Here is a 14,962-nt window from a genome sequence, read left to right on the forward strand (position 1 = left end):
CACCAGAACGGGTCACAGGAACATCCACCCTGGTGGGAGGTGAGCATCCGACACACCCTTGGAAGTATGAAGTACTTTTAATATATGTTTGCAGTAGTAGTTATAGAGGAAGACATAATGCAAATTAACTTTATAACGCCTTAAATTCAAGGAGAGCGGATGTTTGCAGATGATATTGTGATCTGTAGTTGGGGCATGTGGAGGAACATCCAGAGAAGTGGATGTAGTTGGAGACGAACAAAGGCTACCTACAGCCAGAAAGAGTGTGTGTGTGTGCATGTGTGTGTGTGTGTGAATGGGAGGAACTTTCGTCAAGAACTCACCATGAGCTGCATGACTGAACACCTCCACAGCCAACAACAAAACATGTATTCCGTTCATGTTATACAAGTGTGTTGCTTTTCTGTTATCGTTGCTTTGGCTCTCATACAGCGCTCGGGTTTCTCATACAGACCCTTGTAATAATGGAGTTCCCACCCTTGCTTTGAGAGGACTGCTAGTTCTAGTTACACTACTCTAAAGGTGTAGTATAGTCATGGATCCAGGTGTAGTACTAGTTTAGTGAGTTAACGTCAGTCTTCAAATACTTACACAAATAAAGCAATTCATAGTACACTGAGTAGTTGTAGTAGTCACAGTAATAAATGTCATACCGGTACTGTTGGGAGTACATGGACGAAGGAGGAGAAAAGCTAGCAGTAGTGGAAGTAGCTTTGCCAGCACAAGTACAAAAGCTGAGGTATTTCTGGTAGTTCTGGTAGTACTGGTCCTTGCAGTGGCACTGTTGTAGATATTTCCCCCCCCCTTTTTTTTTTTTTTTTTTTTTTTGGAGATGATAGCAGACATGAGGAAGGAGAAGAAACCTCATCAGCCACTGTTCCTCCAAGATCTTGAGGTTGAGGGTGAGCAGCGTCAAATACCTGGGTGTCCACATAAGCAACGACCTCATCTAGTCTCTCACCATCACCCAGATGGTCAAGAAGGCTCAACAGCAGCTGTACTTATTGAGGCTGAGGAGCTTTGGCATGTCGCCTAAGACCCTCAGCAACTTCTACATCTGCATAGTTGAGAACATCCTGACCAGCTGTATTGCCGAGTGGTCCGGCAGCACCACTGCTCTGGACCGCAGACGCCTGCAGCAAGTGGTAAAGACTGCAGAGAGGATCACCAGAACCCCACGGCCTTCTCTGCAGAGCATCTACCACCACAGAGTCCACTGGAGAGCTGCCTCCATTGCAAAGGACCACGCCCATCTCCAACATGGACTGTATGTAGAACGACACTGCTAAAGAACTTCAGACTCCTACGCTGACACTCATTCTTCTTTTTCTGCACTTTACAAGCAGCACTGCACATGTAGCTGATGCCATTTAAACTGGACTCATCCTTGCACCTGCGCTTTTTGAGTTGCACACTAAGCTGCACTCAATGTTTTACGTGCATTGCCATCACAGCTCATGTTTATAACACTATTTACCCATTTATCGTCAATAAAAATCCAAATGCACTGCGCGTTTCCACACTGAACACATGACGATAAACACTTTGACTCTTCAGCCTCATGGACGCGCTTCACCAACCCGGAAGCGACTTTTCTCCGGGTCCCTCCTCCCGACCAATCAGCTCACCCCTACCGTCGTGACGTCATTCCGAACCGAGCCGGTGCTGAATGTGAGTTTCCACCTGAAATATATTTCTCTCCATCCTTTCTTTATTTCGGAGGAATTGTTTTTTAGAAAAGGGCCGGAGATGTTCTACTACCCCACGGTTCTCCAGCGACACACGGGATGCTTCTCTACGATCTGGTGAGAGGAGATTTATGAAGGAAAAAAAAAAGATTATTCGGTTTCTCGACGTTTTCCACTTATCTATGTATGTTTATGTGTATATATGTATAATAATTCATTCCTTAGATAAATGTGTCCCATTTCTGTATTCAGATGATTCAAATGGTTTTAACTTCTCAGAAGTCAAGCAAGCTTTTGTGTGTAAATAACCTTTTTTTTTTTCTTTTTAATTGTTTTTCAAAGTTATCTATGTATTTTCCACTTAACTTGCCGCGATCAGATTCCCCAGGGATGACTCGCAACCGGTAATAGAGTTGAAAAAAAAAATGTGTGAAAACAGAGAGTAACAAAATAGGGTTTTATTTTTTTTATATTCTTATATTCAATTAAAGATTTTTTTTATTTTTTTTTCATGTCAATTAAAATTTGTATGGCAACTCCTCGCCGCGTCCAGGTGCGCGGAGGAAGAACTGTTAGATCAATAAATCGATGCGGAGTTTGTAAACAACCTTCAGAGTTGGAAGGCTTCAAAGGAAAACTTCAAACCCCGCGGGATCAAATGGCGGCCTGTGATTGGCTGGCCGCTCGTCACGTGGACACATCAAATCTGACACCTGCCGTAATTCTTAACAAACATGTATTAACGTGAAAATTATCCCAATTCATCAGGGAATGGATATAAATATAGTAAATTAAAATTCTGCGTTTCAACTTCCAAGGAGTCTTAAAGGTAATTTATACTAAAAGTTATACTCTGAAGTTTTTAGTCCCTCTGAAAATTTGCCAAGTGCCACTCGGGTGCTGGAAAGTTAGTATCAGGATGAATATGTAGATATATTATTTGTTTTATTCGATAAATATGTAATTAATGGGATTCCTGTCTGTTTGCAATGGAGGTTTTCTTACCAGGTTCAGTTCTCGGTCCACAGTTATTGGGTTATTGATCATTTGGCGTTCTGGTCCCGTCCCCTCGTAGGCTCGTGGCTACGAAGGGCATCCGGGTGACCCGTCGGGACTACCTGAAGGTTGACGTCACAAACACCTGGTAAGGAGATTTTTCAATTTATTTTCCGCTCCCGTCCTCTTCACCCGATGGTCCGACGCCGGCTGATGTCACGCTTCCGCGCAGCGACAACATCATGAGCTACGTCCTGGAGCAGGTCCCGCCGCCCCGGCCGGGCCTTCCGTGCCCCCGCTTCTCCCTCTACCTGTCCTCGCAGCTGCAGTACGGCGTGGTGGTTGTCTTCCACCGGCAGTGCGCCATCTTCCTGGGTAGGTTCCCCCCCTTCCGAATCAGGAAGGCGGGGTGACGTTCGCCTGACCTCGTGTGACCCTGTGGGCCGACAGAGGAGCTCCTGTCGGTGGTGGGTCAGCTGGCCAAGCAGATTTCCGTCAAGTCGCTGGACCTGGACGACTCCAGCAACCAGACGCAGCTCCTCCCAGACGCCCTGGCGCTCATGCAGGAGACGCAGTGGGCTCAGGACCCCCAGTTCGGACTCATGGAACTGCAAGCGGAGGCCAGCCCCGGTGCACCCGAGCAGGTCGGTCATTAGAAGTTCTTTCCAAAAAAAAAAAAAAAAAAAATTTGTACACAAACGCACCCTGAATCATCTTTCCGCGTCCTCCGTCTCTGCAACTCGTCGGAGGAAGGAGTTACCCGAGACCCCCACCCGCCCCGCCGAGACAGGTACAGCGAACTGTAGTGCCGCAACTTCTCACCGAACGACAAGACGAGTCCTCAATACTCAAAAAAATGTGTGTTTGTGTGTGGTGGTTAGCTATGCTCAATGGTGCTAAGTCTTGTCACTAGATGCAGTTTTGGTGTCTTCTTCTGTCCTCCAGGCACCACGGTGTCTCCGGAAAGCATCACCCTGAGGGAGAGGGAGCCGGAAGCCGCTCCCCCTCCTGAGGTTTGTGAATTCAGAAAATGGTTTAATGACCCCTCTACACACACACACACTGATGACATGTACCTGAAAAAGAAAGAAAATGACCACTAGAACTACCGAAATTGACAAACTCAGTCGATGAGTCACCTTTTAAAATGTGTGATCACGAGGGTTATTGTTCTGAGGAAACTTATCATGACAGCGCCGAAGTGACCGCGCCGCTGACTTTGACGATGCTTCAAATTTCTACTCCGTCGTGTGCTGATGCAAAACAACAAGCCGGCAAGTTTTAAAACATCTGTTTTCTGAATGGAGTTCAAGCTTTTGGAGCGCGAATGACCGTGTTTACACCGGATAGTCTCAGAGAGTTTGAAAATGTTTGATGGAGTAAGGCTAACAATGCCATAGGCCAGCATTGATTGTGCTAAGCTAACTAGCGGAGACGGTTCTGTGTCTCGCCGTTTGATTTCCATTTCGTCTTAGTTCGAAGGGGAAGAGCTGTCGGATCATCTCATGGACACCTTGGACTTCCTGATGGAACAAATGGAGGACACCCTGGAACGAGAGGCGCCCCAGCAGTCTCCCCCGACTGTCACAGGTTAAAAGATTGTTGTTGTGGTAAGAGGGATTGGCGTAAGAGATACGGAGTCGTGTTTCTCCTTTGGACAGATGTGGACGTAGAAGTGACGCCGCCCAAGGAAAAGACGAGGGAGGAGAAGGAGCCACAGACAGTGCAAATGCAAGAAACCACAGAGTCCACCCCAGAGTGAGAAAACATCCAGCACATACTCACTCAGTGTTGGGATTAAAATCCAAATATTTAAATATCTCTCGCCATCCTCCTCCCCTGCAGCCTCCCGCTGGCTGCTCCTTCCCCCGAAGGAATTACCTTGTTGCCCCAAGAAGAACAAGGTCTCCCCCCGGAGATCCCCGGCACCCCCGACTTACCGACGACCCCGGTCTCCGCCCCGGGCCTCCCCTCTCCGCCCCCCCGGGAGCCGAGGCCTCCCCAGGCCAGCCCCATGCTCGAGGTGCCGGTCCAGGGGGCTCCCCATCATATTGTACCGTACACTTCCGACGGGTGTCCATCAGGGAGCCTACTTGGTGCCCTCTACCTTTTTCTTTTAGCATAGAGATAATAACATTAACAAACTAAGGCATTTCATTGGCCAGAGAATGGTGTCACCAAAAAAAAACAAAAAACAAACAAACCTGCAGGAGCTCTTCATCTTAGCATGGCTTCTACGGGATCTTGCTAACCATAGCCTTCCCTGGCTCTTCTGTACACCAAAGTCCACTGTCCCCTCCGCGTCCATGTGTGCTAAGCGTCGCATATAAAATGACGCAGCAACATAGATTAGGAACAGGAATTAGCACCAAATTAATATTTGAACCCTCCCGCCCCAGGATCTGGCCCCCCCGGAGGAAAATAGGCAGAGGAGGGGGAGGCAGCTCACCTTCTTCGACCCGGAGACGCAGATTCCAGAAGAGGAGCTGCAGCTGCAAATCAGCAACCCCATGACCGAAACCAGGGAGCCTCTGATGGCCGGGAAGTCGCTCCGCTCGATGCCCTCTGCTGCTGAGTTGCTCGCTGCCCCATGCAGGGGTCTGTCACACACACACACACACACACACAAACCACATGCTCTATCTATAAATTTTGTGTGATAGAGTAAATTATGTGTTTGATAGAAGTTGGTTATTTGGTTCACATTTTGAGAAAACATTTACAGTTCAGTTGATGGATGTTGGATGCTAGCTAGTTAGCTTAGCACAGCAGACTATTGTGCTATCCGGCCGCAGTCTTTCTTGGACGCTGAGAGGGCGGCCATTTTGAAAAGAGGCCCACGTGGCACCCGGGCATTTTTGGAGGTCGTTGATCTTTACGGCGAATTCTTGCCCGACTCGCTCTCCAGTTTTTCTGCAACCGCTAGCAAACAGTTTGCCTGTGCTTTGACAAAGTAGTTTTGACTTGTACTTGTCTGAGTTAAGTTCCTGCACCTGGTGACATCACATCAGCAGAAAGATTCACACTCTGCAGTGTTTGCGTTAGACATGTTAGCATTCCTTATACTCAGCTAGTTAGCCTTGGTGTATTGTCGCCAATCGATTGCAAACAGTAACACACACTACCCATAGTCCTGGATGGCGAGCTGCTGCGTGAGTGGGAATCGGCTGCCGTGATTACGCCCCTCGCTGGGCTAAACCTGCGCCTTGAGCCGAGGGAGCCCGACACCAGCACCGACGCGGAGAGGGAGCGGTCGTCCGAGGAGGCGGAGAGGCCCGAGCTCAGCTCCAAGGAGGTGCGGACGGCTTCGGCGAGGACTGGGATGGTGACGCTTTATGCGCCATGAAGTAGGTGACGACCTCTGTGTGTGATGCAGGTCCCCAGAGATGTGGCGGAAGCAGAGATGCTGGAAATGTCAGGTAAAGATACTGACTGCCTGTCAACGCCCGGCTGATGGCGAGCAAACTCAGCGTCTGGAGTGTCTCCGCAGGTCAGACTCTGCTACCCCTCGAGCTCTCCGACCAGAAGGAGTCGTCGGAGATCTCCCCCCTACAGCCGCCGGAGAGGGAGGGGTATGTAGCGGAGAGTTAGGGACCCCTAGTGGCCATAGAAGGAAGTGCAGGCGGCAGTATTTCTGTTTTGTTTGGGTTTCGCCGTGTCTGAACGCCTGCCGCACCCGCAGCTCTGTTTCCAGGTCTGTCTCCACATTGCCGGACATCCCGGAGGAGCCCGATGACCTCCAGTCCACGAGGTTGTCGCCCAGGTAACGACCCCCCCCCATCCACCGTCACTTGCGGGCGCGTGGGTGTGTAAATGTGTGCGTATGTGTGGGTGTGTAGTCTAATCCCCGAGGAGGGCGCCCCCGTCCCTTTCGAGTCCCTGCTGCCGCCAGACACCGACCGCCGGACCGTCAGCAGAACCTTCCACTGCCTCCTGGGTAGGAACCCCACCCCCGCACTCGGTCAAATAGTCCCCCCCCCCTGTCTATCGCCATGGTAACCCGGCGCAGTCAGACGTGCGAGCGAGAGTGAAGGGTGTGAAACGGCAAATATTTTGAACGACACGAAGGGTTCGTTTGCCTTGTGTGCACGTGCAGAGCTGCTGTCCGCCAGGAAGCTGCGCGCCTGGCAGGACGAGCCCTTCGGGGAGGTGTGGATCGCACCCGGCCCCGAGAGCCCCTGAGGCCCCCGAGGCCCCCGGGGATCCCTGCATCCCTGCGGCGACATCGCCCATACGCCGGTGGTTTTTCCGGTCTCAGTTTGTAAGTTGTAACGTTCCCGTTGCGTTAGGTTTCTGGAGATGAATAAAGAACATCCTGATGGAGCCGGGGCTCGCCGTCACATTCAGGGTAACAAACACCACCTCACTGGCTGCTGCAGGAGGTAAACACTATATGAACTCTACATAATCTGAATTTAGACCATATTTCTTCAGTGTATAAACTGCAAATAATTAGTATTTGTATATATTTCACAGTATATAATCAGAATAGAAACCGAATATAGTCAGAATAATAACCGTATATAATCAGAATGTAAACTATAACTATGTAAACAGCATATAATCAGTGTGACCAGTATATTTGATTATATAAAATCAGAATATAAACAGTATATAATCAGAGTATAAATAGTTTAAAAAAGGAATCTGACCATTAGATAGTCAGACTGCAATATATAGTCAGTGCATAAACGTGTGTAATTAGTATATAAGCTGTATACAATTAGTATATAAACAGGAAAAAATCAGAATGTAAATGGTATATAAACAGAATTTAAAATGTCACTATTTAAGACATACAGTATATAATTATAATATTAATGCTAAATATAAGACTATAAATTCTACATCATAAGAATATGAATTATATAATCAATGTCTAAACTGTATGTAATCAGTATATATCAGAATATAAACCGTAAAAATCAGATTATAAACTGATTGCAGTCAGTTTATAAACGTAATATGAATCCTATATCATCAGAATATGATTATTATTATCACAAACGTCCTCGAAAGGATGCAGAAGGTTCTTGACACCTCCCACCCAGGACAGGTGTGTGAAAACACAGCAGGGGTTAAAGAGGTGGAGGGGGGCAAGTCCAGTGAAACCGGACCCCCCCACCACCACCACCACCACCACACACACACACACACACACACACACCTCCACATCTTGATTCTAGACTTTCTCCGCGGCGAAGGAGGGGGAGGGCGTTTATTCTTAGCCTCTGTCGTCCTTCTGCACTTTCATCCCGGGCCGCTTTCCGTCCTTTACCCTCTCTCTCTCCCTCCGCTGCCCGTCCCCCCTCCTCCAGTTTCCATCCAACCCCTCCCCCGGTTTGCGTCTTTAAGGGACCAATTTATATGTATTTTTTTTATTACTTGCCGCCACCTCGGAGCGCCGTCTGCTCCCGGGGGTCCGGCGGCTCTCCACCCCCTCCACCTCCACCTCCATCCCCCCCCATTCCTGCTGGGCTCTTCTCCGTCATCATGGGGAAGATGGAGTTGTATTCCCTCCTTCGGAGCTTCCTGGACTGCCTCTGCCCCTCAGTGAGTAGATCTACTTCCTCTCCTGCCATTTTTTTGTCCTCGTGCCCTCCCCCCTCGCCCCCAACAGGTTTCAAACGCTGCGGAATTGACCTTTATGTGACCGGAAACTACCAAGGGTTTCACAAGAAATGGTCCAAAAAACTGTCGATCGAAGAACAAGAAAATAAGGGGATTGATCACATATTGGGTTATTATCAGCCGGTGAGCGCTGGGCCGGGCCTCCTCCGCCTCCTCCGCCTCCACCGGGCGTCCGATATTAATAACAGCTTGAGAAATGTGGATGGAAATAGAGCGGCGGGTCGTCTGAAGGGGGCCAGGAGTCTTCAGACGCTCAAGGAGCCGCGGGTCCATTTCAAAGTCCGACCCTCGCGCCCTCTATTAAATTAAGTCTTCTAACGCAGACATTTCTTTTAAGGAAATCTGAATTCCCCTCGGGGCGGAAACACGTGTCAGACACCACGATCCTGGATTGTCTGATCCCTCTTCAGCTAAACATCAGGAGACTCACATCTCAAGACTAGAGCTTCAAGTCGGAGCCTCGTCTGAGTCACTACTTACAAAACTAAACGTCGCTTTTTTTTTTCCAACGTATATTTTTTATTTAGTACCTGCAGAGTCTCTGCCATTTCACTCCATTCCTTTTCCTTCTCCTTGATTCGTTGGAGAGTTGACGTGGTCCAAGCTGTTCTCGACTTAGCTCCACCATCCACATCTCTTTCTGGACGCTCCATTCTTATCGGGATGACTTTCGCCGTTCTCGTTCATCCGTACTGCCGACAGATACCGTCCCTGCCACCGATGCCGCGTCGCGGTTTGTTTGTCTGCCGGGTTTCCTGTGTCCGGTTTTGTTGTAGCTCAACTATTGGTTGTTGATTGTGCGATGTCACAGTAAAGACCCAGGGAATTGTGAGACGAGGAAAAGGCAGCTCTAAAACCGCTCAGATTACCACCTTACACTGAACGATCGAGCCGCCACTCCGGTAAAACTCCTTCCGACTTTCTGTTTTTAGTCCGCGGCTGTGAAAATCTTTAGGTGTAAGCCCGACATTAATGTGACAGCGCTACCTAGCGTCCGCCGCTAAAACTCTGGAACCCACCTTTGACCTTTCAGGTCAGCAAAAATATCCAAGCAGGTTGTTTCATTTGAAATACCCTCCCCTAACCCGCTCTTTGACCCGGACATCTGTCTCCAGCACGGCGGTGGCGACGCTGGAGGCATCGGCGATGCGAAGAGCGGCCACCTGGATTACCAAAGCGGCGATGTCCTGGAGGAGCGATGTACGTGGTCGGTCCGAGGGTCGGTTAAACGGGGAGAATTTCAAGTAAGCGACATTCAGCTTCTTGTTTCCGTCTCACGCAGACGAGATGCTGGACACCCTGGGCGAGGGGACGTTCGGGAAGGTGGTTCAATGTCTGGATCGCGGCAGGTACAAACCGCCGCCCTCCGCAGGAGTCTGAGCAAAAAAACACAGATTTACTGACGAACGTCTCTAACATAAACATTCAGAGGAGGAAGTCCGGTAGCCCTGAAGATCATCAGGAATGTGGAGAAGTACCGAGAAGCAGCCAAGCTGGAGATCAGCGTCCTAGAGAAAATCAGAGAGGAAGACCCCGACAACAAACAGTGAGTCTTCATGTCCGTCGCCACACCTGCATGGGGATGTTACAAGCATGTTGCCCTCTCCCTGTGCACAGTGCTAGCTCGCACCGCCTGCTGATGGCGGCAAAGGCAAAAGATTTTCCCCGCCGCTGAAGCTAACACTGTAAGATGCTATCTTCAATTAACAGCTGTTTTTTTGTTAAGCAAGTAATATCGTTTTTAGCATTCAAGGCATCTACTGAAGCTACCGCATGTCCCCACATGAGGACGTAGGCATTGTAGTTTGACCTGCCCATGTAGCTCTGAGGCAATATCAACACTATAGTAGTTTGGTTTGTCCTCCTCCAGGGAAAAAAATATATTGTCCCCATTCGAGGACATTTTTTATTTTGAATGAGCTCACAGCCAATGACAGTGATCCCCCTTTTGATGTAATGAGGTCCCAGATTCCAAATATCTGTCTAGCACTTAGGAGTGCTTTAAGATGATATAGAAAATGTTGGTCAATCGTGTTTTCCCCCTTGGTTCCCTCAGCCACTGCGTCCAGATGCTGGGCTGGTTCAGCTTCTCGGGCCATGTGTGCATCTCCTTCCAGCTGCTCTCCCTCAGCACTTTCGACTTCCTGAAGGCCAATAACTTCCTGCCGTATCCCGTCGGGCACATCCGACACATGGCCCGGCAGATCTGCGACGCCGTCGGCTGTGAGTCGGGGGAGGGGAAGGGGGGCGGCGGCGGCGGTTTTTATTGGGGCTGACGTTAAGTAGATTATTCTCCTCCCTGCCGGCAAAGTCACATCAAACTAGCGTGGAAGGAAGGGGGGTGGCATAGGAAAATAAGGATTGTGGAGTTTCTGATTTAAATCCGATGGTTTCCGGAGCTGAACTTGTGTCCTCATATAGGGTCATTGCAGTTGGAGGGTGTCAAAACTGTGAACTTCTATTTGAGTTTGACTTGTATGTGTAAAAAGATATTTTCACAGTATTTCATAACAGAACTTCGCTGAAGCAGATCCTGATGCTGACGGATGAAGTACAAAAACTATACTATTTCTGTTTTAAACAGATTTGTAATGTTGATTATGTGTGCAGCTTTACCAGTCGTGCCAAAACTACAACGCAACGAACTGTGCGGTACCCGTTTGAGGACATCGGGACTTAATCTTATTACCCCGGCAACAGTTGTCAGGTGTTTGGGAGCAATAGGAAAGAAAATAACCAAGCTTACCTTCAATCATTCATTCATTCATCCATGATATATACTGTTTTTCCTGTGTTCAGGGTGGTGGTGGGGCGTTGCCATTCCAGCTGTCATTGAGCAAGAGGCAGGGTTGACCTTGGATCAATCGCAGGGCCGCATATAGAGACATACAAACATTCACACATCATATGCAAACGTAACCATTCAGCTCAAGTGTGGGACAACAACAACCATACAACTATGGCTCCCATACACACATAATAATAGATATACAATTCACTCTGTCATGGAAAGACATACAATCATTCACAGTCTCATCTACACAAATTTGTTCATTTACACAATTCAATAATCTACAGCAACAGGTTCAATGCTGAGCAATCCTGCGTTCTCAAATGGGGACATTTAGATTTCCTTTGCACTCTGTCTCATAGGGGTAGTAACCTCACTTTATGGCCGATTGGGGCAAACTTAGTGACTGCGATTGTTTGGTGTAACTACCATCATGCAATTTTATGGTAGTGTCCCTGTGTGGGGACATCGTCTTCTGCCACAATAAAACCATTCTGTGGTTAGAGGTAATATTTTTAACCTGTAGATTTTGGTTCTACTGACTCCAAAGAGTAGAAAGTGAAAATGCAGAAGCTCAAGTGTGAGGGAGCAGAACTTAGCAGCTGCTTGCGTTAGGTCTAGATAACAAACAAGTCGATGGAAAAAAGTTGACCGGGCGATGGCGTGACCCCACTCCTGATCTACCTCCCCCATCCCCGTCTGTCCGATGCAGTTCTCCATGACAACAGGCTGACTCACACTGACCTGAAGCCAGAGAACATCCTCTTTGTCAACTCTGACTACTCCGTGGTCTACAACGCCGAGAAGGTGAGGGCTGAAGGCCTAGTGGCTGTCAGTCTCTGCTTTACGTCCTATCCTTTCTTACATCAACACCTTCCCCTGTCATGTTATATGAAATCTTGACCCTCCTGTCATACCCAAACGTAGCTTGTCATGATGTCTTACTGCACCTTATCTTAAGCTGTCTCACCCCACACTGACATGTGTTATGCTATTGCACCTCCACTTACTTTATCTCATATATCTTCCCTTGGATCAGATCAGAGTATCTTATCATGAGGAATCTTGTCCTACTGTACCTTATATTACAATACCTTAAGGTGCTGTGCCTTATCTTAGCATACCTTATCTTACTGTATCTTACCCAAGCATACCTTATTCTACTGTACCTAATCCTACCGCCTCTGAGCTTGGCAAACCTTAACTCCCTTTTCTGTATCCTACTATACATTATCTTAGTGTACCTTTTCTTACTGTACCCTATCATACTGCACCTTATCTTACTATACCTTATCCAAGCATACCTTATGCTACTATATCTTATCTCACTGTGCCTTATCTTCGTGTACCTTATCCAACCGCCTCTGAGCTTGGCGAACCTTAACCCACTTTTCTGTATCCGACTATACCTTATCCTAGGGTACCTTTTCTTACTGTACCTTATCCAAGCATACCTTATTCTATTGCACCTTATCTTACCGTACCTTATCCAAGCATACCTTATTCTACTTTATCTTATCTTACCATGCCTTATTTTAGCACACCTTATCGCACTGTACCCTATCCTACCGCACCTTTTTCCTACCGCATCTTATCTTAGGGAACCTTAACCTATTTTGCCTTATCCTACCATTACTTATCTTAGTGTATCTTTTCTTATTTTTCCTTATCCTACTGCACCTGATCCAACCATACCTTATTTGAGCACACCTTCTCGTACTGTACCCTATCCTACTGTACCTTTTTCCTATTGCATCCTATCTTAACAAACCTTAACCAATTTTGCTTTGCGTTGCGTAATCTCACTCTTGTTTATCTTGAATGTTGTTAAAGTGTTTTAAACTGAATGTGGGGAGTTAGCTAGCTGAGGCTAATCTGGCTGTTACTTGCCTTTCAGCGGCTGTTGAGTAACAGTCTAGTCTGGAGCATAATGTCCACCGTGCCAACGATAAATAGCTCCAGATTGCAGTGACATCAGATGGTCCTTGATGTGGGAGTCTGATGATAAGTCTTGTTCTTCAGAAGTGCCAGGAGCGGAGGGTAAACGACACCACGGTGCGGCTCGTTGACTTTGGCAGCGCCACGTTCGACCATGAGCACCACTCCGCCATCGTCTCCACACGTCACTACCGGGCCCCCGAGGTCATTCTGGGTAAGGCACATTGCCTTTGGCCCCCGCCCTGTCCTATCGCAGTGTGTCCTGACGCTGTGGTCCGCCTACATAGGCCTGGGTTGGGGTCAATCCTGTGACGCCTGGAGCATTGGCTGCATCCTGTTCGAGTACTATGAGGGAGTGACGCTGTACCAGGTGGCATTTGAGTGCATTTGACTGAAACGTCACTGCTCCGAAGAGTCAAACATCACCTATGCTTCTGTGTTGATTTGCAGACACATGACAACAAGGAGCACCTTGCCATGATGGAGCGAACGCTGGGGCCCATTCCTCCTAGGATGATCCAGCGCTGCAGGTAAAAGGTGCCCACGTGAGCACAAACGGATCCGTTCTTACAACAACGCCCCAAACTTGTCCCTTGCAGGAAACAGGCGTTTTTCCGCCGCGGGCACCTCGACTGGAACGAGACCTCCAAGTCCGGACGCTATGTGAAAGCCAAGTGCAAGCCTCTAAGGGTGAGCAGTATTACAACATTGTGCTTGCATCTAGCATTTTGATCCTATGTTCACCTTATTGTGACACAATACTGCGAAACGCTGCCGGGCGTAAGTGCAGCATCGTTCTCTTGTATTGGCAGATCTCTAACTACTTAATTAACTCCAAAAAAGAAAGACGGTGAATCAGTTTTTTGGGCATTCCTCCAATCGAGAGGTTGGCAGATCAATTCCCGGCTCCTCCTTTCTAAATGTCAAAGGTGTCCTTGGGAAAGATACTGAACCCCCAGTGATAGTGGAAGATGGTGCTAACCGAGAAGAGCTATAGGGAGCTACATGGGGGCTCAGAGTCTTGTCGAGGGACACTTGCAGAAAAAACGAGCCAGGGATTGAACCACCAACCCTCAGCTTGGAGGGACGCCCTGCTCTACCAACTTGAGCCACGAAACGAAGATCCATGGGAGCAGGATTGTACTTATCACTGCCAACACACTGTGTGATTGTGCTAAGCTAACTAGCCGAGGCAGTCGATGTCCATTGGCTTTTCGACTGAACTGTGAACGCCGCCTCCCGATCTGGTTCCAGAAATACCTGTTGTCACAGGGGCGAGAACACCATCAGTTCTTCGACCTGTTAGAGGGCCTCCTGGAGTACGAGCCGTCCAAACGCACCTCCCTCCCCTTGGCGCTCGCCCACCCTTTCTTCACAAACCTCCATCGGCCGGGGAGGAGCAGCTGCCGCTTGAGCCGATGACGACCTCCGGCGGGAGCGGCCAGTTTGTACGTTTTGACTGGGGAAGGAAAAAACCCGTCTCTTAGGTCCCCGTCCTTCTGAGTTAGCGGTGCCTCAAGTGGCTGCTGTCAATCACAGGGCCTGAGTAGCGCCTCCTAGTGGTAGCAAAGCTAAGCAATGGTGGAAAAACTGTAGCAGATCCTGAAAAGGTTAAAACTTGAACTTATAAATTTTATATATCTGATTTTGCTAATTTGAACAAGATTAGCATTTTCAACGAGCTACATATGGTGCTAATTGGAAAATAAACACACGGGTCCCCCATGTGGGAGTTAAAAAATATTTTGTATTATTTTGTATGACCTGCCTTTACTAGCTGTTAAATAAATTCATTTAGATTTTAAGGTCTCTCAGTGCAAGCAAACACACACACACACACACACACACACACACACACACACGCACACTCGTTTTCTGCCAATGGTTGAGGCATCTTGAAAGTGCGTGATTTTATGTT

The 14,962-nt window shown here is 48.2% G+C and overlaps 2 protein-coding genes across 2 annotated transcripts; both read left to right on the forward strand.

Annotated features, from left to right (window-relative positions):
- Positions 1-17: 17 nt before the first annotated feature.
- LOC147229857 (meiotic recombination protein REC8 homolog) lies at positions 18-9,515 on the forward strand. The gene is made up of 17 exons (XM_086155808.1): positions 18-1,805; positions 2,764-2,832; positions 2,917-3,059; positions 3,135-3,314; positions 3,630-3,697; positions 4,160-4,274; positions 4,346-4,442; positions 4,530-4,707; positions 5,084-5,282; positions 5,816-5,979; positions 6,061-6,103; positions 6,175-6,256; positions 6,367-6,447; positions 6,524-6,621; positions 6,781-7,066; positions 8,003-8,237; positions 9,431-9,515. Exons 1-15 carry the CDS (start codon positions 1,531-1,533, stop codon positions 6,864-6,866), a joined length of 1,878 nt encoding a protein of 625 aa, XP_086011934.1. The 5' UTR covers positions 18-1,530; the 3' UTR covers positions 6,867-7,066; positions 8,003-8,237; positions 9,431-9,515.
- On the forward strand, positions 8,258-14,850 carry clk2b (CDC-like kinase 2b). Its single transcript, XM_086155579.1, has 10 exons — positions 8,258-9,515; positions 9,598-9,664; positions 9,745-9,861; positions 10,372-10,538; positions 11,819-11,913; positions 13,129-13,258; positions 13,332-13,414; positions 13,495-13,574; positions 13,644-13,734; positions 14,299-14,850. Exons 2-10 carry the CDS (start codon positions 9,603-9,605, stop codon positions 14,464-14,466), a joined length of 993 nt encoding a protein of 330 aa, XP_086011705.1. The 5' UTR covers positions 8,258-9,515; positions 9,598-9,602; the 3' UTR covers positions 14,467-14,850.
- Positions 14,851-14,962: the final 112 nt, after the last annotated feature.

Source organism: Fistularia commersonii, chromosome 11, assembly GCF_037954325.1.
Source record: "Fistularia commersonii isolate RoL2024-O1a breed Wild chromosome 11, RoL_Fcom_v1.0, whole genome shotgun sequence".
Taxonomy (NCBI): Eukaryota; Metazoa; Chordata; class Actinopteri; order Syngnathiformes; family Fistulariidae; genus Fistularia; species Fistularia commersonii.

Bases quoted from the DNA above. Each gene is read 5' to 3' on its own strand.
- LOC147229857 (XM_086155808.1), top strand. From the start codon at position 1,531: ATGACGATAAACACTTTGACTCTTCAGCCTCATGGACGCGCTTCACCA. The intron at 6,104-6,174 runs GTAAAGATACTG...GTGTCTCCGCAG, and splicing joins AGAGATGCTGGAAATGTCAG to GTCAGACTCTGCTACCCCTC. The intron at 6,448-6,523 runs GTAACGACCCCC...GTGGGTGTGTAG, and splicing joins TCCACGAGGTTGTCGCCCAG to TCTAATCCCCGAGGAGGGCG.
- clk2b (XM_086155579.1), top strand. From the start codon at position 9,603: ATGCTGGACACCCTGGGCGAGGGGACGTTCGGGAAGGTGGTTCAATGT. The intron at 10,539-11,818 runs GTGAGTCGGGGG...TGTCCGATGCAG, and splicing joins GATCTGCGACGCCGTCGGCT to TTCTCCATGACAACAGGCTG. The intron at 13,259-13,331 runs GTAAGGCACATT...CCGCCTACATAG, and splicing joins GGCCCCCGAGGTCATTCTGG to GCCTGGGTTGGGGTCAATCC.